The 23,500-nt window shown below is 41.2% G+C and overlaps 1 protein-coding gene across 2 annotated transcripts in view; it reads left to right on the forward strand.

Moving 5' to 3' along the window:
• PEX14 (peroxisomal biogenesis factor 14) overlaps positions 1 to 23,500 on the forward strand; it is an 84,542-nt gene that overhangs the window by 59,125 nt on the left and 1,917 nt on the right. For both annotated transcript variants that reach the window (XM_023940575.2, XM_023940576.2), the window contains 5 exons: positions 11,810 to 11,932; positions 16,714 to 16,799; positions 17,418 to 17,520; positions 18,784 to 18,881; positions 22,013 to 22,104. In XM_023940575.2, coding sequence (XP_023796343.1) covers positions 11,810 to 11,932; positions 16,714 to 16,799; positions 17,418 to 17,520; positions 18,784 to 18,881; positions 22,013 to 22,104 — 502 coding nt within the window. The remainder of the gene's footprint in view (positions 1 to 11,809; positions 11,933 to 16,713; positions 16,800 to 17,417; positions 17,521 to 18,783; positions 18,882 to 22,012; positions 22,105 to 23,500) is intronic.

Here is a 23,500-nt window from a genome sequence, read left to right on the forward strand (position 1 = left end):
AGAAAAGAATGGGAGTCAGTGTTGTGAGCTGCGGTGACGGTAAGGGGTGAGTTGTTGTGTGCAGTCGTTGCGCTTGGCACACACGTCTGGGGGCTGTGGCATCCCTGGGGACCGAGGATGAAGCTCAGAGATCTGCCCCTTAACCTGCACATCAAACAGTTGCTTCCCCTGCACAGAGTTGTAACTGTGCCTGGTGTGATTGCTGTGCTTTGGGACTGAGGGGCACAAAGCCGGTGGATGGAGTGGGAGCTGCTGAGGGCAGCCCTGGGCTCATCACTGACCTGGACTCTGAGCAGCTCTCTGGGCAGACCTGCACGGTGATGCTGCTCAACTTCTCTTGGCATCCCAGAGAGGAGACACCATCTTATGTAGTGCTCAGAAGGGAATATCTTCCCATTTCTATTCACTCCCTTTTTATTTCTACAGTGATTCCTTTGTTTAGGGAATATTTGCTAGCCCAGGAACTCCAGTTATCCTCATACTTTGAACTGATTCAGCTGCCTCCCCTAGTGACCTGACTTGTGTTATAGTGCAGGAACACGGCCATAAGTGTTTTTTAATGTTCATTCCAGTTCCTGTGTGAATTCTGTATAGCCACTCCCATTTTAATTCCTGGGCTGGAATTTTTGTGAGGCTTTAGAAGACAACAGACAGTGTTAAAAATATAGATATTTCTGTATTTCCTTATTGAATATTCAACCCCAGTGATTGGATTTTGAGGGCAGCACTTGGCTAAAAGGAGACCAGAGAAATGCCATATATTTTAGCAACCAGTCAAAGCAATGCATGAATTTGAGTCCTTGATGAGAGCTAGAAATCTGAAACTATTTCCATATATGATCTACAAAAAATAAAAAGGTATAAATACGTTATTTGAATAAATTATTTGTCGCAAATGCCTTACCTAACTCAAGTGCGTATAAGGTATGTATAGATTCTCAAACCTGTCAGTCTTTGCACGTGATGACTGTGACAGTCTGAAATGTTTTAGAAAAGATACTGTGTAGTATTATTTCTCTTTCACACATGTAGAAACTGAGGCAGATGGAGGTTAAATGGCCTCCACAAGGTCAGTAGCAAGGCTGGGAATAAAATACAAATGTGTAGAGGCTTTTTATTATACTAATAAGGAAACTCTGGAGGTGTGTTTGGCATGGTAATCGGAACCCCAGAGAACTAGAAGCAGTTAGTCTGTTCTGTGCATGTCCCGAGGGAGCAATGATGCAACTCCTTTCCTACCTTACCACTCCAGTTCTCTGTGTGTGGTCACCATAGTTTTTACCCACTTAACCTCATTATTTTTAGTATTGTTAGCATTAGTCGTCCTTTGGGCGTTTAATCCAGGCTCTTTAATTTTCTTCAGAGCCCTGAAGAGGCTCTGTGGAAGCCACAAGGGAAGAAAAAAAAAAAAGCAATAAACAAACCAAAAGATGAAAAATGATCTTTTGAAACTTCTTCTGTTTTGTTGACTTGTCCCCTAATGTTTTTTTTGTCTTTGTTGTTCTTTCATCATGAAGGACACTGCTTAAATGTCTAATCTTGGTTTCTTAAAAGTTAATTTACTATTGTTTCTTTCTTCCCCACCCAAGATTAACATCCTGTGTGATGACATAGATGGTTGTTGTCTAAATGGATGTGATGTAAGCAACAAAATTGTGTAGGGTGGGTGGAGAAATATTTATATACTTGTGTTAAAAATTATAAAGTAGGTTTTGTCTTTTAAACAGAAGGTATTTCAACACTGTTACTGGCAGCATCAGCCTTTAATTTTACAGGTGGCTACCTTTCTAGTAACATTCAGCAAACAATATTTTAATGGCATGTAAAAAATTTCTCAAAAACAGAACAACGAGGAATGAGGGTGATTTATAATTTGTAATGAATTCTTGATGACATGTATTTTTATAACAGTGTAGTAGCATCTCTGTCTTTCTGGGGAAAGTGCAAACCAGTTTGACCTGAAACATTTGTACCATAATAATCAAATATGTAGCATTTAGATGTAATTTTCTTAATTCAAATTATCGTCTTAGTGTGATGTTACCTGACTCACAGGTGTCTAACACTGATTCCACTTTATAGAAAATGGGTTAGAGGAGACAAGATGCTCTATAAGGTTGTGAGAAAAATACCTGTCAGAAAAAGGCATGTGTTCATGGCTCCTCACCCAGTGTTAGTTTCTTTATATTTCCATTTGTTTTTCCATACACACTTCCACGTATTTTTACATTTTCTTAAAAGGTGCAGCTGTATCTACGTGAGCTGTCCAGGCTCCCCACAGCACTTCCTGAGAGAGGGGGTGTCCAGTGTGCCCTGTCCCACCGTATGTTCAGAGCTTCACTGTGTGTTCTTCAAACACTCAGACTCCATTTATAGACACTTTCTATCATTTTTCCTGTGATAAGTCTATACAAATGGCTTTGTTTTGTTCCTTTCTAAAGTTTAAAGTAGAAGAGGCAATGAATAGCATTGAGGCAAGTTGCTCTTCACATTTCATTTTCATCTGCAGAGGCTGCTTTGACTGGTTTTGTCTGAGGTAGAAAATAGTGAAGTGTTCTTGTTAGTGTGTTTGGGGCAATCAGTAACTCCAGAGTAATGCAAAGAAACAGAAATGGTGCATCAGGACACATTTCCCCATTCTTATATATAAAACTAAGTCATCCTTCATATATTCTGAAAAATCTGGTTAAAGAATTTTATATAATGGCTTGAAATTGTTGTTCTTTTACATGATTCCTTTGGTTTGAATGCCGAGTTGGGCAGAAAGAGTGGCAGGTTCTAGAACTGGAAACCAGCCCAGTCCAGTAGTCCCAGATCAGCAGAGAACTGAGCCAGAGTTCCACACAAGGGCCAGGCTGCAAGGTCAGGCCTAATACAGTCTGTGTTCACCCCCATGCCTGGGGATTCTCCACTGCTGTACAAAGAACAAATGTCTGGTTGAGTGCAAATCCCCCCTGGTCAGCTCCTTCTGGATCAGCACTGGAATTCCTGTGACATGCTGGTTCAAGTTGTTGGAAATACAATTTAAAATTTGTGTTCCAAAGGTAGATCAAAACCAAACCTCCTGTACTGCCGGTGTTTTACTTTACTTGAATTTAAGACCACCTCTGTCTTTCTCTTTAGAAGCTCCTAAACATAATATCACAGATCAAAGAGTAGCCAAAGGCTAATTATTTTGTTACTATTGCTCAAGAAGCTGCTTAACAAAATACATTTTGTTCACACAAAATAAATGGATCTGAAGCACAAATGTTTTCTGTCACTGTTGCTATTAAAATATGTGGTAAGCTTTATAAGCTATGGTAGTGCATGGGTTTCTTAAGGGCCATGTACCAAACTATCCTGCTTTGGAAATGAACATGCAGAAGAAATTAATATCCTTTCACCCTTACAGAACATTCCATGTTGTAGTTCCCAATTTAATAAGAAATTGCATAGGCCTGATGTGTACTCTGGGCACATTTCTTCATTTCTGTGTGCAGGCTTTTTCTTTGTGGCCTGTCTTTCCTTCACAGAGATTGTTGGAGGCTTTGGGTCCGCCTGCCTTCCTTGGTGTGCACAGCACCTGGCACCATACACCTGGCCAGTGAACACCTTTTGGAGTCTCTGAGGAGCATGGTGATACAAATAATGAGGACCAGGAGCCATCACTGTGACACTGTGTTTCACCTCAGGAAAAGCAGCAAGAATTTACAGGTCACAGCTTGGATGTGCTTGGAAACTTAGCAGTTTAGTGTACCTAATAGCTGTTTTCTCTGAATGCCTGGTCTTATTTCTAGGGAGGTTGTCAGTTGTGGTAACTAGTCATGACAGCACTGTGGTTACTGGAGTAGTGTCTCCTCCATTAGCTGGATTTTTTGCTCTCTAAGGACTTCTTTTAAACCAATGTCAGAGCCCTGGTATGTACTATTCCTGATAAACTACCTGAGAACTGCTATCCTGGCCTAGTCTTCAAAGCCTGCAAACCCCAAGTAGATACGGATTTGAAATAATTTCAAATATGCACAGGTTTTTGTTCTTACGTCGTGCTCTGCCAGCATGAACTGGCTGAACGTTTGTCCTGTGTCCCTGTGTGACAACACTGGCTCCCAGGTCAGTCACACACGTCGTGTCTCCAGCTCTGGAGTGGAAATCTTCGAGCAGTATCCACTCAGAGGAGGCTTCCCATCAGGGACTGTGCCTGTGCTCGTGTGATAATAGAAAGGAAAAGCTGGAGGCAAGAGACCTAAAAATAAAAATATCACCATCACAGATGATGAGAAAATAAAATCCCCTTCCATTTTTAGGAGAGGTTTTTATTTATGTCACAGAAAGATTTGTTTCTTCTGTCTTTTTTGCTGAGCATGGTGTTCTGAGAATGACTCTGTAATAGACAGGTCTTCAGAAGAAGGTACCCAAGTTTGAATTTATTCTGTGTTTTTGCATATACTTGTTGTGTAGGAATGTAAATGGGCTTTGTAACAAAACTTCTGGTGCTGTAATTCAGGTTGGTGAGGACTTCTGGACCTGTCTTGCCTGATTTAGAGTCATGTTGCTATCTCCTTTTTTTCTCTGTTTTGAACTATTTGTGGAGCAGAAATGACGCCTGTTGAATTATGCTGTCTGCTGCCTGAGGATTTGTTGTGGATTAATTCAAAAAAGTGGTGTCCAAATCCTGTTGAGGCTGTGATAGCACTCCATCTGCTGAGATTTTGGCATTGCAGAATCCCAAGCACGAGCCCTGTTTTCAATCCTGCATGTTGTTCCTTGAATTCTCAGTGTCTTGACCCCTCAAATGTATAGCTCAGTATTGGGAGCTTTCACTGAAGGTATCTCTTTCCTTCTTTCTTTCTTAGATGGAACAGAGATAATATACTTCATATAAGCAGGGAGCTTACTTTACATTAGAAGAGGAAGACCTGACCTCTCTTGCTGCAAGTGAAACTGTATTTTTCCTGCCTTTAAACTACCAGTGAAATACATTTTGCACTGACTTGTAATGTGATTTATGCTGTGGTATGCTTTGTGATATTACAATGTCCTTTTGCCTTTGTGTTTGATTTTTTCCCCTCTGATAAATTTCACTGGGTATTTACCCAAAATGCCCATAGGAGACTGAGGCATTTTCCTTGCTGCTTGCTGCCTCAGAGAAGGAATCCCGTGGTTTTTTTCCCCTCCCATTAACCTCACTTCAATTTCTTTTCTGTCTTTTTCCTCCTTGTTTTGAAATAGTATTAACATGGGAGACATTTTTAAATAGAAAACTGGAAGAAAACATGTTTCTTATTCATATGTATACCCATGTTAAACACAAATGTGAATGGGTGACCAGAAGCACCTTTTTCATTTTCCATTTTGAACTTCTCATATATATAAAACTGAGAAGAAAAGTTGTAGAACTTGTTCTGTTTCTTCCATTCCAAGACATGCTAAGCAAGTCACTTGCCCTTCCTTATTCAGAGTGAAAATACTTTGATCCAGTTTTCTGAAGACAGTACTCATTTCATAAGAATATTTAATCAGTAGAAAATAGAGAGGATTTAGTTTGTTTGTTTAGTATTTAACCAAGTGAATAAGGCAGATTAGGGGAAGGGGGGACACTGGACCCATAAACAAGGTGATATATAATATTTTTTTTCGTTCTCCTTTTAAATAAATACCGATCAGCTTTATGTTCAGAGACAATAGGAGCCGTTGGCTTAAATTTGCAGTTTACTGTATTTATGGCTGTAATATCAAGGTGCTGCCGTCGTAATTTCATGCCCCAATGAGAAGAGCAAGGTCGAAGCAAATGCTTCCATCGGCATCTGCTAACACACTAACTCATAAACAAGGCCCGGCTGGATCAGGTGGCACGGAATAATACAGGCTAATGAAATACAGCACAGCTTTCCATTACTGTTAGTTTTTACAGTGTCGTCATTACGTGTAATTTATGTTTAAAAAATTCAATTTTATACAAGGCTCTGGGAAATAGGGGTCTGCAGGTCACCCGACGACTTTTAACGGCTCTGAGAGTCCTTATTGCACTCTACTGTTCCAACAAAATGTTAATAATAAATAATAAAAAAAATCCTCTTTTACTTTTTCTCTGGTTTGCATATCTTGCTCTGTCTTTTTAATTACAAGTGGCTAAGGAGAGTTTGGGGCTGTAGATGATGTCAGGAGTTATCCCCTCTGCTGGTGCTCTCAGAGGGGGGGTTACTATCTGCTTGCTTTTCTTTTGTCTGTCTATCAATCACCCGGGATCCTGTAAATGGAGTAAACACAGCTGAGGAGAGGGAGATACTTAACAACCTCTCTCCCAAACCCTCACCCTCTGACATTGCCCTCCTCTCCTCCATTACACTTCATTTTATTAGAGACTCCAAAAAGCTTAGCTGGGAAGAGAAACTGCTGCTGTATTTGTTTATTTATTTATTTATACATGTTATACCAAAATACTTTCTTATTTTAACCTTTTCATTCCTGGCTGACTCACTGTGTAATTCCTAGCATTGTTCTGTTGGTCTGGTTTTCCTTCCTTATTTTAGTGCTGTGCAGCTGAGGTTAGAGCACCCTTCCTTATCAGTTCTGATTGCTGCTTAGTCACCCTGATGGGTTAAAGTGTATCATGTTTCTGAAAGATTGCACTTGCATAATTAACAGTCTCGTAGATGAATAGAGCTTTAAGAATTCAAGGCCCTTTCAGCAACTTTTCAAATTACTTTTATTTCTGCATTTTTCAGCCTGGCAGTTGAGACCAGTCCGTGTCCCCTTGATGTGTGTGTGCCTTTACTAAAGTTTGAGCTGGAAGTGCAGTAGCAGGATGTTTACATTCAAATGCAGTGTCTCAGTGTAAATCAAGGGAAAAAAATATCACAGTGATGTTTCTGAAACTTTAGGTTTTATTCAAATGTTGGGTTGGGCTCAACATCATAAATGACCATGTGTGGAAGAAAATGGATCAGGAGACTTTGCCTTTTTGACCTTTTTGAAATGCATTCAGCTAAGCACAGAGTAGGACGTAGGAGACAGATTTGATAACAGTCACCCAGCACTGCACGTAACTGACTGAACAGGTGGAATCATTAGTCTGGATCAGATCCCAGAAGGATTTTATGATGATTCTTTTAAAATGTGGCCATGTTTTTTCTGAGCAGAGTTGACTCAGTGGCTTCCAGGAACAGAAGTGTAATGTCATTTCAGGGTGCCGACCAGCAGATCTTCCTTTCAGTCGTGTGATGCGAAGCACTGACTTCAGGTGGTCACGTAGTTTGGTGTAGCTGAACAAGTTGTCCTGTCCTACTTTGTTTTCTCCTTAATAGAAAGTGTGTGGGGGAAAACCCAGCAGCTGCCACCCTCTGCCCCACACCTTCTCCTGCCTTTTGTCCCTGCCGAGGGGTGGGTGGTCTCCTAGAGTGGTGATAAAGCTGGCTTTGGAAACCCACAAAGGAACTGAGTTTTCTCCCACCGCCTTTCCTTATTATGGCAGAATTCTTAATTTCACCTAAGCAAAAGTGTCTCCCCAAAACTGATACAGCCTTCAGGTTGTGAAAATCTTGTGTGAATTACTGGACTGAGCAATTCAAGGAGGAATATAATGAAGAAAAATGTATTTTAAGTGCATAGGACTGGAAAAGGGCTGTCACTAATGTGTCAGAGCCTGCATCAGAAGAAGAAAAAGCAGTGGCCCATCTAGTTAAATTAATGGAAGGGTTTTTATTCCAATTATTGTTACTGTGTTTTGACAGAAAATAGGTAAAACTCACATCTCCTGAGTTTTATTTTCTGTCTGCCAGAGGTACAGTTCTGACCTTGGAGCGCTTCTCTTGTCTGAATATCTCACCTTTTCCTCATCTGTGAAATATGGGTAACAGTACTGCAAGTACTCCTCTACTTCAGAGTGGTCATAAGAGGAACAGTATTTTGATGTACATGAGGTCCTTAAAAAGTAAGAGATATTATAAAAGGACATAAACAGACAGCCAAGTCTTAGAAGTTCTTTATACAACAGCTGAGGTGCAGGCACCAAGAGATGCTTGTGCCAGCCCATTTCATTCTCTGACTTGCTCTGTTTCTGTGTTTGACTGCAGAGGCTGAGTGATGCCTGCGAATTGAGTGGCAGCAGTAATGATCGAAAAAGAGGGTCAGCAAGAGCCTTTGAGTGCAAAACAGTCATGGGTGCTGGATTATTCAAATCAACACCCTGAAGCCTGAAAAGGAATTTTTAAAGCTTTGTGAAAATTATGAGTAATTCTTTGCAATGGTTGTGGTGCTGTAGAGGAATGAGATGGATGTTTGGGGGCAGGGAGCAGGTTTGCATTCTGTGGGGCTCTGGAGATGTTTCCGTGCATCCTTCTCCTCAGCTCAGTCCTTGCTCAGTACCCTCTGCGGTTAGATTATTCCTTGCAGATAGCAATCAACTGGAAGGAAGTGTGTGTCTAATTTGCATGAGATTATTTAAAACAAAAAAAAGGTCTGCATTAGTCAGGGTGATGGTAAACAACGCAAAGAGATGCCTTTTATAATATAGCCGTGGCTCAGCTTTCAAAGCCAAATATAATTCACTTACAATTGGCAGTTTCCTTTATTGTTCCTTTTAACCTTTTGCATTCTGCATGGACTTGATCTCACTGCAGCCGCAGAACAAGGAAAATGTTTGTTTTCCAAAGTGGTGGAAAGTGGATTTAGAGCAATTCCACTCGTCAGCTGAGGTGATTTTCTTGAGATACTTGTTTGAGAGCTATGCTAGACACAAAGCCCCAGTTTTTGTGACACTGCTTTTGCATCCAAGGGCAGTGGTATTATTTTTGGATTGCAAATTTCCTGCTAGATTAGAACAATGAATGAACATTGATACTTTTTCATGTAGTGCAGTGATAGGGCTGTGATAAAATAAAGCAAGAAGAGGTATTGGAACAGATGACACTTAGATCTGGTTTAGAAATTCACACTTTTGTATGTAATGAGTATATCCAAGTTGAATAATTTGGGCATGGAAAATTCATACTGTGTGCATACATAGGTGGTGAATTTTTAAAAACAAAACCAAAAAATCATTCCAAAGGGAAATGTGATGAGTTGGCCATAATTGCCTGAGGAGAGCTTTAGAATATCTTGTCCATTTTCGTTGCTGTGTGTGAGAAATGACCAGCATGAAGACAGGTAGATTTCTGAGTGCAGAGATGACTTGTCATTACTGCAGGGTGTCCACCATGCAGACTTACTCCATATATATGCTTAAACAATCAGCTCCAGGACTCCCTTGATCTTGAGGCCAGGATCACAAGGCCTTGAAAACGTCTTGTCCAGATGAATGAAGAGGTTTTCCAGGCAAACCCAGTCTTCTCCTCTGATAATTAAGAAGGGATTTAGTTGTTTTGTTATTGCCACTAGTACCATGGCAAGGACCACTTCAGAAGGCAGCAGAATAGTCCAGGGTAGTAGTAACATTTCTAATTTCTACTACTCAAACCAGGAATTGCAATGTGAAAGGCTTCTCATCATTCTATCATTCACATCAGCTTCTTCTTCACAGCACAGCAAGGTTTAAATGGAAACAGTGATATTTGTCCCTAGCTGGCAAAATCAGAATAATCCTAGAAGTGCATTTTATTTGCAAAAGATTTCAGCTTTTTTCTCAGATAGGATGAGAATATGGTATGGTTATGAAAGAACAGACATTGTTTTCTGCCCTTTTTGTGGAATGAAGTGAAGATCCTCCATTACTTCTGATGTTTCTAAGTGTTAAATATTATCAGATTTGCATGGAAATAGAACAAAATGCCACATTTTCAGCCAGCAACTAATGTCTCCATCTTTATGAAATCCAGTAGTTACTGGTGATCTGCAGTGTTGGCATCTATTTATGGGTTCTACATTGGATAATTAGTAGCTGGTTAAAACAGTTCCTTACAGATTGGACTTTGCTTTTTAACATGTATTAGACACCATAAATACTGCTTTTGTGAGTAGAGCAATATGCTGAGTTGTGTTTATCTGCATTTTATTACTCTCACTGTGAGTCTTGTTTGGTGTGGTTTTGGTTCCTTATTCTTTGAGCTACGCATCAAATACAAGTCAGGGGGTGATTCTGTCAGATTGACAGAATCTGACCAGAGATCAGGAACTTTCAATTTCTGATGCAGTTTCTTACACTGACAGTATTTTGTTGTTAGAGATATCACTAAAGTTCTCTGGAGTGGATGAATAGTCTCACAGGAACTCACAGTTTCTCACACACTCACAGGAAGAGAGAGAAATCTGTTAATAGTTATAAAGCCTTCTGAATACCACAAGCACTGTGATAGTGCTTATGATATTAAATAACAGTTCTGAGACAGGCTCATGCATTTATTTGTGGCAATATTGTTTATGCTACAGATTATTCTGTCTAGACCCCCCAGTATGCAGTGAAGTTAAAGATCCTGAAAAAATTTCTTGCAACTTAGCTATTATGCCCAGTGGCCCAACCATTTTCACTATTGCATCTTTCTGTAATATTAAAAAATGAGGTTTCTTAAAGTATTAAAGTATTAAGTTCAGTAATTTCATCTACCAGCAATGCTTTATGGATTTCGAGCAGGTGTGACGGACAGAAAGTATTCCCCCATTTTTTCCCCAATGCTCTCTTGTTCATACCATTTTCATCACTGTATTCAGTCCCTACAAGAATCATGTGAGAATCAAGTGGTCTGCCTCTTATCTTCTAAATCTCTTTCCTTAAATCCATATTCTCCTTAAATCCTGCCTTTCTGGGTGTTTCTGCATACACTGGGTGTGTGGTGTAAGGTCCTGAATCCCTTCACGTGTTCCTCATAGCAGGGACACGAGGTTTTTATGTGCTTCTGTGCAGGAGAGCAACACAACAAATGATGCATGGCTGTCCAGCTCCCACTTCATGGTTGCCATCTGAGTACCAAATTCTTTGCCTAGAGGATGTTTTCTCCTACTGGAAAAAATAATCCATCTGTGCTTCCTTCTTCAGAGATGCTGGTCATTGTGAATCCTGTAGCTGCTTTTCTTCTCCCCCTTGTTGGCCAAATTCTTTCCATATGTTGTGGCCAATTACAGATGGTCGTCCTGGTGTTTCCTGATGGCAGGAGTCACTGCAGCAACGTCCCATGTGTGCAGTGTTACTCCAGCTCTGTGTGAAATGAAAACCAGGCTGCCCTGGGGCACTCTAATCATGCACCAATGGGCTGGGGCAATGCTCAGCTGAAAGTTGGTCTTGGCCTTGTTTTGATCTGTTTTGTTATAGTTTTATTTCCTCCTTACATTCTGTGTCCCATTCATACTAATCACAGTCAGTCCTGATTTTTTTTCTTTTTATTTCTGCATTTGTCATAAAATAAAGCAAATTATTCCCGTCTTCGGAAACGATCTAGACTAATTAGTCGTCTAACCCAATAATTAGTTTTTTGTTTCCCTGTCTGTTTTCATGCATTATTGTTAGTTTTTTCCCCTCTTTTTTTTTTTTACACCATTACAGATTAAAATGAGCCACATTTGCAGTTGATGGTATCTTTTTTTCGGGGGAAGAATGGGGAATTGCAATAGAAAGCTACTTCAAAAGCAGCAATAAACTCAAGGATAAATTAAGGAAATTGAATGAGCCACATTTGGAAGCAGCGTTGAGGCTAATATTCTGTCGCTTAAGGTTAAATTGCAACAGAGAAAGAGAGAGGGAGACATTCCAGTGAATCCAAAATTGGGGAGGCATTACTGCTCAAGTCAGTGCCAAAATTCTTTGCAGCTTGAAAAGGTTCTGCCTGGCTTGAGAATTTAATTATGTGTGCATAAAGTGGGTAAAGGTGCTAAACTGATTTCATTTCCTCTGCTCCCCCAGGCCTGACAGATGAAGAAATCGACCTGGCTTTCCAGCAGTCAGGCACGAGCACGGATGAGCCACAGTCCCCAGGTCCTTCCACACAGCCGGTGCCAGCACAGCCCACTCACCCCGTGGTGTACAGTAAGTGCCACTTTGAGAAATACCTGCTGCCAATTGCTGTCTGCTGTCATTTCTGCAGTGATTTCACAGATTCCTGTGCTGCATCCCGGATTTCAGTTCCACTGATCACACACTTTGTGTCAGAATGGGACACCAAACGTTACATTGAATGCACTTGGTGGCTGTTTAAGATCATGTTACACAAGGAAAATGAGATACAAATGATCACTGTCTACAAATGTCGTCTATACCAGCCTGTGACACCTCTTGACCTGAAGCTGGATCGTCAGTGCAAATTAGATTCTGACACACCGTAAGGGCATCAGGAAGGTACTTTGTCAACACAGGACTCTGTTTTACCTTCTAAGACTTGGAAAACTTTTCACTCTGATCTTAAATAATCTGAGGTGTGACAGCAGAAATTCTGTGTAGACTATGTAGATGTCATTGTATGATTTTTGTGTACAAAATACACTCTCAAAGAAATTTTAGAGTCCCAGCATAATCTGTGTAGACTCAAAATTTACATATATATTTGCATTTTAAAACAAACCTCGCAAAAAAGTATCTAAGCTCCAAACAATAAAAACCAAAGTGCACACCATTAAAAATCCATCAAATGAAGCTGTTCAGCTCACATGTGTGTCTTGTAGTTTGAAAATCACTTCCCTTACCTGCCAAGTATAAAGAATAGGATTTTGTTGCTGCTCTTAAACAGCTCTATGGCAGATATTGACTGATGTAACACTCCACTTAAAGCTGTGTTTATTAGTTTATGGCACAGGTTTGCTATTGCTGGAGACAATACTTGCTTTCTGTGTTTTTAGCTGCTCTGGTTTAGCACAGTTTGAGATGGAAACTTTCGTGATAGTATTGGGCTAAGAATGGAATATTTCTAGCTGTTGTATTGTGTTGCTGGCTGTGTATTGTATAGGTGCTTCTAGGGCTGAATTCTGCTTCCTGGGCTAATTCCTGTCTGCTATAGTCCAGAGAAAATGCCAGGAAAGCAAAATCTGCTGTCTGCCTGTAGAAGCAGGGCCAGATCCCTCTTGGTGCTGTCCATTGCTCATTCAGATAACTCTTACCTCAACCCAGTACTGGAAGAGTTAATCTTCCCTTCAGTGTTCCACTTGTGAGTAGTACAGAAGTTCAGGATGGTTCAGAACCATCTCAAGCATTTCTTCAACAGGAATGAAGCAACAGCCAAGCTGATGATCTCTCCAGTAATGCCAGTGTAAGGTGCCCACTCCTGTGAGTCACAGCAATAAATCCTGGATACCCCTTTGTAATTTGCTTCCTGGATCTCCTGCTGTTGCCATCACAGTTTGTCCTTTTGCTTAAATTCATGCCACTTAAATACTTCCTTTTATACAGTTGAACTTAATTTTCTGATGTTTTATTTGGAGTACCTGTAATTTGTGTACATACTTCCTAAATCTTGAAGAGTTAACAAGAAAAAAAGCACACTTGTAAGCCATCAGAGTAGCATGGGTCTTGTATGCTGAACCCCTTCTGGGTTTGGTTGAAGAGAAAGTATTTTTCTACTTTTTTTCTCTTTTTTGGGAAAGAGACAATAATTAAATTTCTAGTATTTTAGGTCAATACCATCTCTACTACTTCTCCTCTTGTTCTGGAGTAGTAATTCCTTTTCTCCAGTTTGTACTTTTGCCAAGAGGTGTCAAAACTGCTTAAAAAAAAAGCTTAAAGAAAGCTTGAATTTGATTAATATAGAGAAACAAGACTTTGCCTGACTGATAATAAAACTGATAAATGACATTTGAATTACTTGTAGCAGTAATTTATTACATAAAATATCTTTTATTTGACATGCGATTAGTTGCTGGAAGCATCACTCAATCTGACTAGTTTAAACATGCTCTAAAATGAACCCCCAGTAAAAAAACAGGGCTGTCTGCTATTGGTGTTATGAAATACACTAATCCAGCAGTGAGGACAAAAGTCTCACTTTAAATATTTAAATGATTAATTCATTGGGGTTTTTTTGTTGGCTTTTTTTTTACCTTTCTAGCCCATATAATTACAAGCAAACTCAGGGGAGTTTCTGAGCAAGGTGTGCAAAGGTGATCATCCAGGTTATTGTTTATCATCCAGGTATTGTTTGTGTTGTTCCCCATGGTATTTGTGGGCTCCATTTATGTGGGTTTGTGCAGATTTTACACCTGCTTAAAAGTCAGCTCCAGTGACTTTTTTCTTGCCATTTGGATTTTCTTTTCTCATCCTTGTGTCTTCATTATGTGGAAGTCTATAGAATACAGACTGTTTCCTCTGACAATTAAAAATGGTAACTAAAATCCAAACTTTTTTTTTCCCCCCAATACCTTTTCATGGATTCACTGTTTTCTTTTGGAAAAACCTCCTCTTCCAGCATTAGTTTCCACAGTTTTAAATGTGGATACTAGCAGAACTGACCTTAAGTTGGATGCAGAAGGCCTAATTAGTTGCTGTTAGGAAAGTTAATTCTTAGGTGAATGGGGATCTTAAAAATAGGGTTTATTCTGGAAATGCAATTTACAGTGACTGCTGGAGAAATTAAATATATTTAGCAAAACCACAGGTTTGTTCCTGGAGAAAACATCTGTGTCTCTTCCATTCAACTTTCGAAGGTCTCTTAGTAGAATGGCTTGTTACTTCTGCAGTGCCTAAAGTAACTGGGCTGTCAGTGCTTTTTCAGTTTTTCTGAATTTTATTTATTTTACAAGTGAAGAAATTGAGGATATGCAAACAGTCAGTATGAGCACAGAGCTTAAAACAGAGAAACTCCTAAACCTCTCTTCAGATTAGAGAATTGCAGAGAAGAAGAAAGGTTGAGTGTGGATTTTAGGCAGAGCTGTGACATTCTTTGTAACATTGTGAAGTTGCTGTGGTCAGTGAAGAGCCTTCACTGTGTCCCTCACTTGCTCACTTCTTCTCTCCATCCCCCTCACTTTTTTTTTTTTGTCACAAGACAGATTTCACACATCTCTAAAATGAGTAAAATGGCATTTCAGCTTCTTGTCTTTATAGACTCTCTGAACTTTAGGAAAGATCATTCTGGTCCCTTTTCATTAATAATGAAAACCAGGGGGCAATAAAATGTTCTTAGCTCAAGCATTACAGGAATGGAGGGAGAGATGAGTGAGGTGAAAGGGCAAAGCAGATGGATTCCTACAGGTGTGTCTCCTTCCTGCTCGGAGGTCAGTGGAGCTGGGAGGGAGTTTGGGACAGCCCATCAAGGACAGCCGTGGGCAGGATTCACAGACCCTTGAGATAATTAATCCTGTACAAAAGCAGCTCAGCCTGGAACAAACTGTGTTGTCATAGAAGGATGTTTTTAGTCAGAATTTTAAGGGAGAGAACGGCACAACCAAGAGGCTTCAGGTACCAGAAGTGACAGTGGGGGCACAGCACAGAGGGGAATGTGGGATGGATTGCTGGGGTTCGCAGCAAGATTAGCAAGAGATCATTTTAAATCCTGACATGTACACAGCCAGTTACTGCAGCTTAGCTGACGTGTGTTAACTCATTAAGTTAAAAAGTTATGATAATTTGATCATGTGCCTAAGCTCCAAAACTGCAACTGCAGCAACCCAAAATACTCCTGGTGACACTATTCACCAGTTCTGACAGAGATGCCTTAATTTGCTCAGATTTCTAGCCAGAGGATAATTTCAGGCGCTGTGTCCTAAAACGTAGCAAGAAGCTCTGAGTGCCAGTATTTGGGAGTCAGACCTAAATACTCTAGACCCCAAGTGTTGGGATGAGGGGTAACTTTTGAAATTAAATGCCTGTAGAATTCAGCAACAAGCAAAATGGCAGTAGGTGAGCAAAGCAGAAAGGAGACCAGAGGCCACCCATTTCAGCCAGTTAAGCCTCCTAAATTGAGACTTTGGAGAACACAATGCATTTATGAGACATTCTAGTCACATGTAGATTTGGAGACCACACCAGTCTCCCATCATGCCAGTTCTGCCCACATCCTGCCATTGAACTTCAGGCAGATCATTCTGCATCCTCCTTATTATTAAAGAAACCCGGGGGCAGTAGAAGGTTCGTTCAGGGAACTGCGAGGGAGGTGACAGGATGAGGCTGGTGGAAAACTACAGGTGTCTTCTGATTCTGCTGAAGGAGCAGGGCATACCATATCTTCACTTTCCTCTGTGGATCCTCTAAGCTTCTGTGCACAATTGTGTGTTAAATATCTCAAGCTTTTATCTACTTCTTTACCTCTCTCTGTAGATATTTAATTGCATATTTTCTTTCTGCTCTTTATGTGTGCTTTGGTCCCTATTTGTAATTTAAGCTTGAAAGACACTGGATCCTTCCTCATTGAAATGGTCCATAATTGCTGACACAGTTTTCATAAACCCATTTATTGCCCTGGTAGATTTCTCGTCTTTCTTAAAACACTCCCTTCTTTCCTTTCTCCTGCACTCTTCTGGGTCTCTGGCTCTGTCCCCATTTTCAAAAATTATGATAGTGGAGAACAATAGGTATTCAGGTAAGGAGTTAACCTTAGCTAGTACCAGCCCAGAGACAGTTACCTGGTTCAGAGTGTCTTCTACGAGGAAAGAGTAGGGCAAAAGAGCTTGATGGACCCTCTTTAATTGTTGCTGTGATTTCTCTCCCTGTGACACTGCAAGGCCAGAGTCAATGCCAGAGGTCTGGCCAGATGTTTAAATGTCCTCAGCCAAAGGCCTGCACACTGTGTGTTAATTATTCCTCTTTTCTCTGATAAAATGGATGTACAAAAATGTTAGCACCTGCAGTTCTGACTATAATTATTTCTTGATTGTAACTTTCAGGTCCCCCTGGCTCCAGATGGCGAGATTATGGGGCTTTGGCTATCATCATGGCAGGAATTGCCTTTGGATTCCACCAGCTCTACAAGGTAATATGTCCCTTGCTACTCCTGCACTGTACTCTGAGACAAACATGTTCTGCTGCTTGTGTCCAGATGATCGTGTTGGTTCCAAGCTGGTGAAGCATCTCTGTTCTCACTGGTACTGCCATTGGTATATTTCAGAAATGTAGACACTTAGCATGAAAATGCAGAGTCAAAAAGTGGCAAGCAAACTAGTTTTTAGCTGTGGATCTTAAACTACTAGAAATAAGGTAATTTCCATTGTGTATGCTCTTGTTGAAGCACATTCTGTTGCTAGGATGAGGCTGCAGAAGGTTCCATGGAAGCTAGAGGAGAGTTGTGAGCTGTTACATCCAGTCCACCCTCTCTCTGCAAGGGTGGAATAAGGCAGATTTTGTGGCTGCATCCAGACTTAGGAGCTGGTTTTCAGCACCCAGACAAATGTAACCACAAAACTCCTCTTCTGCAACTTCTTTTTATACCTACTGTGGAGGGAATTTCTTGGCCAGATGTGTGGATAAATGATCATTGGCTCTGTGATAAAGGCTGAGATTTGGGGGGTGGGATTTGAGGATGTTTCTGGTGGATTAGGAATAGTGCTTTGCACATCCCTCTTTCCTGAAAAAGTTTCTGTACTCCATGCAGAAATACCTGGTCCCTCTCATCATGGGAGGCAAAGAAGACAGGAAACAACTTCAGAGGATTGAGTCAAACATTTCTGAGATGAGTGGCAGTGTGACACAGACAGGTAAAGATTAATGACTCCATCAATTCACCCCTCAAAGCTTTTCTCCCTGTATCCTCCATTCTGCCAAGACCCCCACCCTTTTCTTTCCCTCCATCTCCACTTTATGTGGTGACTTCATTTATCTGCTCTGAGAATCTGTTCACATTTGCAAATGAAGCCGCCGTCATTTCGGTTTAATTTGAAATTGCTTGTTTACTGTCGGCACGGCCTCAATTAATTATGTTTTTACGGAAAGGCTCCCAACCTCAGAATATTAATAAGGGGAATAAAATGACAGCCTTTCGGAGGGCTGTAAAGTTCATTTTTAATTTCTGCTTCTCTGATGTTTTCAGGGGCTTTTTTTTTTCAGTGGTTTCTCCCCACCTTCCATCTGAAAATCCGAGGAAGGGTCAGGAGAGTCTGTAATTACTGTGCCTCTCTGACCTTAGCCACCTTCTATGTTATTGACTCTATAGGGTGTCTGTTCATTACCTGATGCCCTAATGATGGTCTGGATTAGCTGTTACCTGTCACACCAATAGAGTTTTTAATTTTATTTATTTTATCAGCTTGTTTACTCCCTGGAAGCTTTGGATAAAATGCCAAAGTAGAAAAAGTTGTACAGCTGAAGCTGGAGTCCAGCAGAAGTTCTTCAGTGTTTTGTGGGGTGTAGGACAGGAATACAGGGTGCTGTCTTGAAATAAAAGGGGAAAAGTGTGAAGTATATTCAGTTGGGATGAAAAAAATTATTATTTTCAGCAGTAAGTTTATTAAAGATGTTGTGGTTGAAGGAGTGGTAGGTTGAGAATAGGAGGATGCTAATTTCACTTTTCATTGAAGAGTGAGAGGAAAAGCATCTTTTATTTCTCTTGTTACCCTAAGGTCAACCCTGAGAGCAGCCTTTTCCCAGAGTGGAGCTAGCCCCAGTGTTTGCCTGCAAGAGCCCCGAGATAGATAAATGATACAAACATTGTGGAAGTTCAGGGAGATGTACAAATCATAAACCAATATAATTAAAAGGGAGAGGTTTTAGACGGATATACTGTGGGCTATAGACATCTATACAATGGAAAGATAAACTAGAAATACTGGAGGTTAGATGCAGTGCAGGTAGATTACCCACAGTGCAAATAAATCATATGGATTAAAGTGAGCAGGCGGGCATAGATAAATTAAATATAGTACGAATAGAGGCATCTTTGTAGCTAGACAGCAGGAAAGGCGTGGGTGAGTGTGTACATGTGGATGTATCTCAGTTCAACTCTTCTGCTTTTTCCTTTACAGTGACTCAGTTACAGACAACCTTAGCAGCTGTCCAGGAGCTGCTACTCCAGCAGCAACAGAAAATCCAAGAGCTCACCCAAGAACTGGCTGCTTCTAAGGTACAGCATCCAACTCTTCAGCTTTAGAGTATCACCAGTTTTGTAGCATGCAAGTTTTATGGACACATGGGAAGCACCTATTGGGTTCACAACCCAGCCATTAGCTCTGCCATGTCCCCAAACAGTTTCTCTGCATCTGACTTCTTCATGGGTGGTGTGGTTAGAGCACTGGATATGAGTTTGGTACTCACTGAAATACATCTGATTTTGGAGAGGGCTTTACTGTGTAGTTTTGGATGAAGCTCATGTGTCTGAGGCCTCAGATCTGTTTTCAGCTCTGTATTTTTGGTGCTGCATCTGAGATGAAATGACTGGGGGGTTAGTCCACTGACCAAAAGAGGCAAAGACAGTTGTGCAGAGATTTTTTTTTTGTGTGTGTGTGTAATGTTTTACATGTTTGTGTTTCTCCTGTACTCTGTTCATCCTGCTCAGCCAGGCATACACTTGAAAGACTATTTAAAGTCACTTGATCAGATCCAGGTAATGGCCAAACATTCTTGCTATTTGGGTTCTCGTTTCAATGATTTTGGTCAGCTGAGTGTAACAGGTTGCCCCATTACAGCCCTGTTAATGACACACAGTGACCCATTCCCCTTGACTCTTGACTTGACCTTGGCAATAAAACCATCCATTCTGGCTAGTTTGTGTTGTTACATGTGTAAATAAAGTAACCACTTTTAACCGAAATTGATTTTCTTTCTGGCAATGAGAATTAGTGCTTTACTCCAAAGTACTTTGCAACTGTTGGCCCAAGCATTCTATCAGCCAGTAACATGCAGGTGTGTGAGGCAGTCTCACAGAGATGAAGTCTTCCTTTGCCTCACAAACTTGGGTTGTTCAAGGCCCAGATTGTTCACAGTTATCTTGTGGTGTTCTCTGTCCAGGGAGATTTTCCTGTGAAATCTTTCAGGCAGTGTTCCAGCCCTTGACCTGTAGCAGGAGCAGTTGTCTTCTCCCCCTAGCACACTTGAATCCCACGCACACCCTTGGATGGTGTGTAAGAGGTGGGCCAGAGCTGACTCTGAGCACACTGTGCAGGAGGAATCCTTCAGTGGCACAGCTGTAAATGCAAGCATGAAAGCCACTTTATGGTCACAACACTGTGCTTCAATTTTCCTTGGGATCTGTGGTCTGACAGTGGCCTGGAGCCAGTCCGGAAATTGGAAAACTGTTTTCAGGTCTTAAGTGTTAAGATTAAGAACACATGTTGAGCTTTAAGAAGGAAAAAGGCCATAAGTCGTGGTGGTTTAGAGAGTCTTGAAGAAGTTTTCCTTCCCCCCTCTCTACCCCCTGCACTGAAATGGTAGCACACATTGTTATGATATCTAAACCTCATGTGTACAAAGAAAAACTTGGGCAACCCCACAAACCAAAGAAAAAAAACCTGTGTTTTCTCAGCTGTAATGTAAGTTTTTCTATCTGCTTTTCAAATTCCTACTGGCATGCTGTAAAAAATTAAAAAGAGGGACTTTAAGTAATTAAAAAACGTACATAAAAATTCAAGGCTTGAATTTTCTACAACTGTTTTTAAAGAGACTGGCTAAAAAGCCCCAGATGTCAGATTTTATTTCTAAATCCTAGGCATCTGGCACCATATGTGTTTTGGAAATTTGAGTCCTTTGCAGGCCAGTGAGTGGAAATCACTCCCTTGTTAATGTGCTGCTGTAGCTTTCAAGGTCTTAGAAAGCCAGAACAGTGGCTCCTGGATTCTTGCTGTCTGAGGGCTGGGAGTGTGAATCCTGAGGGAATGCATCTGTGTGTAACACAGCTCCTACAGCCTGAGCCTCTCCCAGCCCTTCGGGTTTGAAGGCCAGAAGTCACTGTGAGCAGTGCTGGCTCTGGGGTTACTCTGCAGGAGCTCGAGGCTGTTTTAGAGTAAGCAGGAACAAGCGGTTCTGGCTACATCTAGTGGGAACTGCTGAGGAGAAGTGTTGTGTTATTCCAGTTCTGGCTTCCTTTGGTGGGGAATTTATTTGAACTATCTCTGCAGTGATACTCTCCAATGTGTTTGTTCCTAATGGCTTTTAGTAGAAATTACTGTGGGGAGTGCCAGGCATGAGTATTCTTTGGTCTCATGGCAACACGAATTACTGGAGCAAAAGGATGGGATAACCACAGACCATGATCTGTGTTTAGAAAACTCCTGTTTCTCAAGTTCCCAAAAGAGTTAAAAGAAAGAGTGCCAAAAGTATCGTCTGCAGCATGTTATCCTCAGTTACTCTAATTTCTGCCTGATATCCCATGGCAATTCTGATGCAATTCTGATGGCAGCTGTACCAGGCTTCCATGAGTTACTCACCATCTTTCCCCACAAAACTGCATTCATTGCCTTGAAATATCCGAGGGACAGTGCCTAGTCCAGCTGCTTCTGGAGATAAGACCTGGTAACTCAAGCACAGATCTAAGTCTTCAGATCAAGTAGGGAAAATTTTTGCAACTTTCAAGTATGTATTTATCAGCCTACCTCTAAATGCCACATAGTGCAGATAATTGATTCTTTCTTTTGTGATTTAGTAGAAATGAGCAAATGGTTTTAAAATAGTTGTTAATATATAATATTTGGATCTGTTGCCTCAGCTAAGTTCAGTCACATGAAGGAGTAAAGGACCTGATTCAGTGCAACTCCCAGTGCTGTTCAGGATCCTAGTTCTAGTTCTTCTCTAGAAATCATTCACTAGGTCAGTACCAAATGATTTGGTTTATCTCTCTGTGTATTGTTCTCTGTCTGATATGTTGGTGGAAAACATCCAGTGTGGGCCCAGCTGTGCCTGAATTCTCACAAGTGCTGGCCTCCTGAAAAGAGAAATGTCCCTTTGAGATGCTTTAGCAATGGTTGTGCAAGATTGGAGACAAGATTAATTAGTCTCCCAAACACAAAGCAAATATTGAATAGTCTTAGCACCTTGAGATAATTATTATTTCTGGTCATCATGGGGATCTGTTCAAGTACTTTGTAGTGTGGAAGTTGTTTTTCTCAAGTCAGAGAGATTTTAAGTGATAAGAGCTTATGTATGTTATCCCCAGGACTTGAAATTCCCAGATGGAAGTAGGACAACTTAGGAAAAAGTGACATTGGTGAACTATCTTCCAGTTCAGATGTTGATCTTTATGTCTTGTCTTTCACATTCTAGGCCACAACTTCCACCAATTGGATTCTGGAGTCACAGAATATTAATGAATTGAAATCTGAGATCTACTCTTTAAAAGGACTTCTCCTGAACCGGTATGGATGCAATATGTGAGCAGATTGTTGTGGGGAAAATGCTGCTTTCTGAGATTCCCTCAGCTGTGGAGAGGAAAGGCATTTCCAACAGGAACTGCCTCTATATCCTGTTACTGCTATTTTAATGATACCATTTTGCAGTCCACTGTCACTTTCTGTTTGCAGGTTTCAAAATGCTTTTCCAACTGGCCTTAAATCACAGAGCGCTTTAGGGAACTGATAAGATTTTTCATTTTTGTTTGCACTTCCCCCACAGTCAGGATGCCTCTCACCTAGTTTGAGGAATTGACTACATCTGCAGCCATATTCTGTTTTAGAAAGTCACTTCTGAGTACAATTCAGCTGTCTTGCTCATGGTCAGGGCATAGCCAGGATGAAAATCATGGCACAGCAGAGCACTGACAGAGGATGGGGTGACTCAGCCCGGCTCTGCAGGGAGGTGAGAGCAGCTCCTGCTCCTGCTTCAGTCTCAGGGGAGGCAATGCTGAGCATGAGCACTCACTGCAGGACAGCAGCCAGCTTTCCTCTGCTCTGCTCTGGATCGTGGCACTTGCCAGCTCCCCTGGGGGTGTCAGGAGCCCCTGGCACACAGCCTGTGCAGGCCTTCATCTGACACCTCTTCATACTCCCACTTTTCACATACACAGGCGAGGATGCGTGGGAGTACTACATCAGACATGCTCCTGTGCTTTGCCCTTCATCATGGATGACTCTCTGAGGGCACCAGTGCCCACCTTGCACTTACGTTTGTCCTGTTTGGCGCTTGGAATCTCCTGTTAGTACTGGGCATTAGCCTGCTAGTATCATATCCTTAAAATCCACCTGGGAAGTACTCGGGGCCAGCTTTCCAACTGCTGCATGCTGGTATGATTCCATTCAAGTCAGAGGAGCTGAACCAGTTTGTGGCAGCCTGGGCCTGGCCCAAACACGTAAAGTGCATGCTGGGACTGGGAGAAAGGCTCTGGATTGCAATGAGCCAGAGTGCAATAGTGGTGTATCACAGCAACGTGAGAGCCAGGTGGTGAAATTCCCTGGCTCAGGCACTTGGTGAGTCTGACTTCTTGATCCAGTGGGAATTTTCTGTACCAATTAATTAGTGATTGTCTTATAAAGAGACACCATGTCTTTTCACAGGCAGCATTCCTGAGTGCTAGCTTACTTTGTGAAATTGGCCAAATCAGATGATTTTAGTGCTTCAGACTGCCCAGCTGGGATATTTTCCTGGTGTACAGGCTCAGTTGCTGAGTGCTTGTAAAGCACTTTGAGAATCTCTCTGGAGAAGTGAAGTGGCCTTGGTTTTGCTCATTTATGGCAAAGACACTTGGCAGTTTCAGTCTTGCTGAAACCTCTCAGAATTTATAAAAAAAGCCCCTTTCTTTCCTTTTCTTTCCCTCTT

The sequence above is a fragment of the Cyanistes caeruleus genome, chromosome 22 (assembly GCF_971803275.1).
Source record: "Cyanistes caeruleus chromosome 22, bCyaCae1.hap1.1, whole genome shotgun sequence".
Lineage (NCBI taxonomy): Eukaryota > Metazoa > Chordata > Aves > Passeriformes > Paridae > Cyanistes > Cyanistes caeruleus.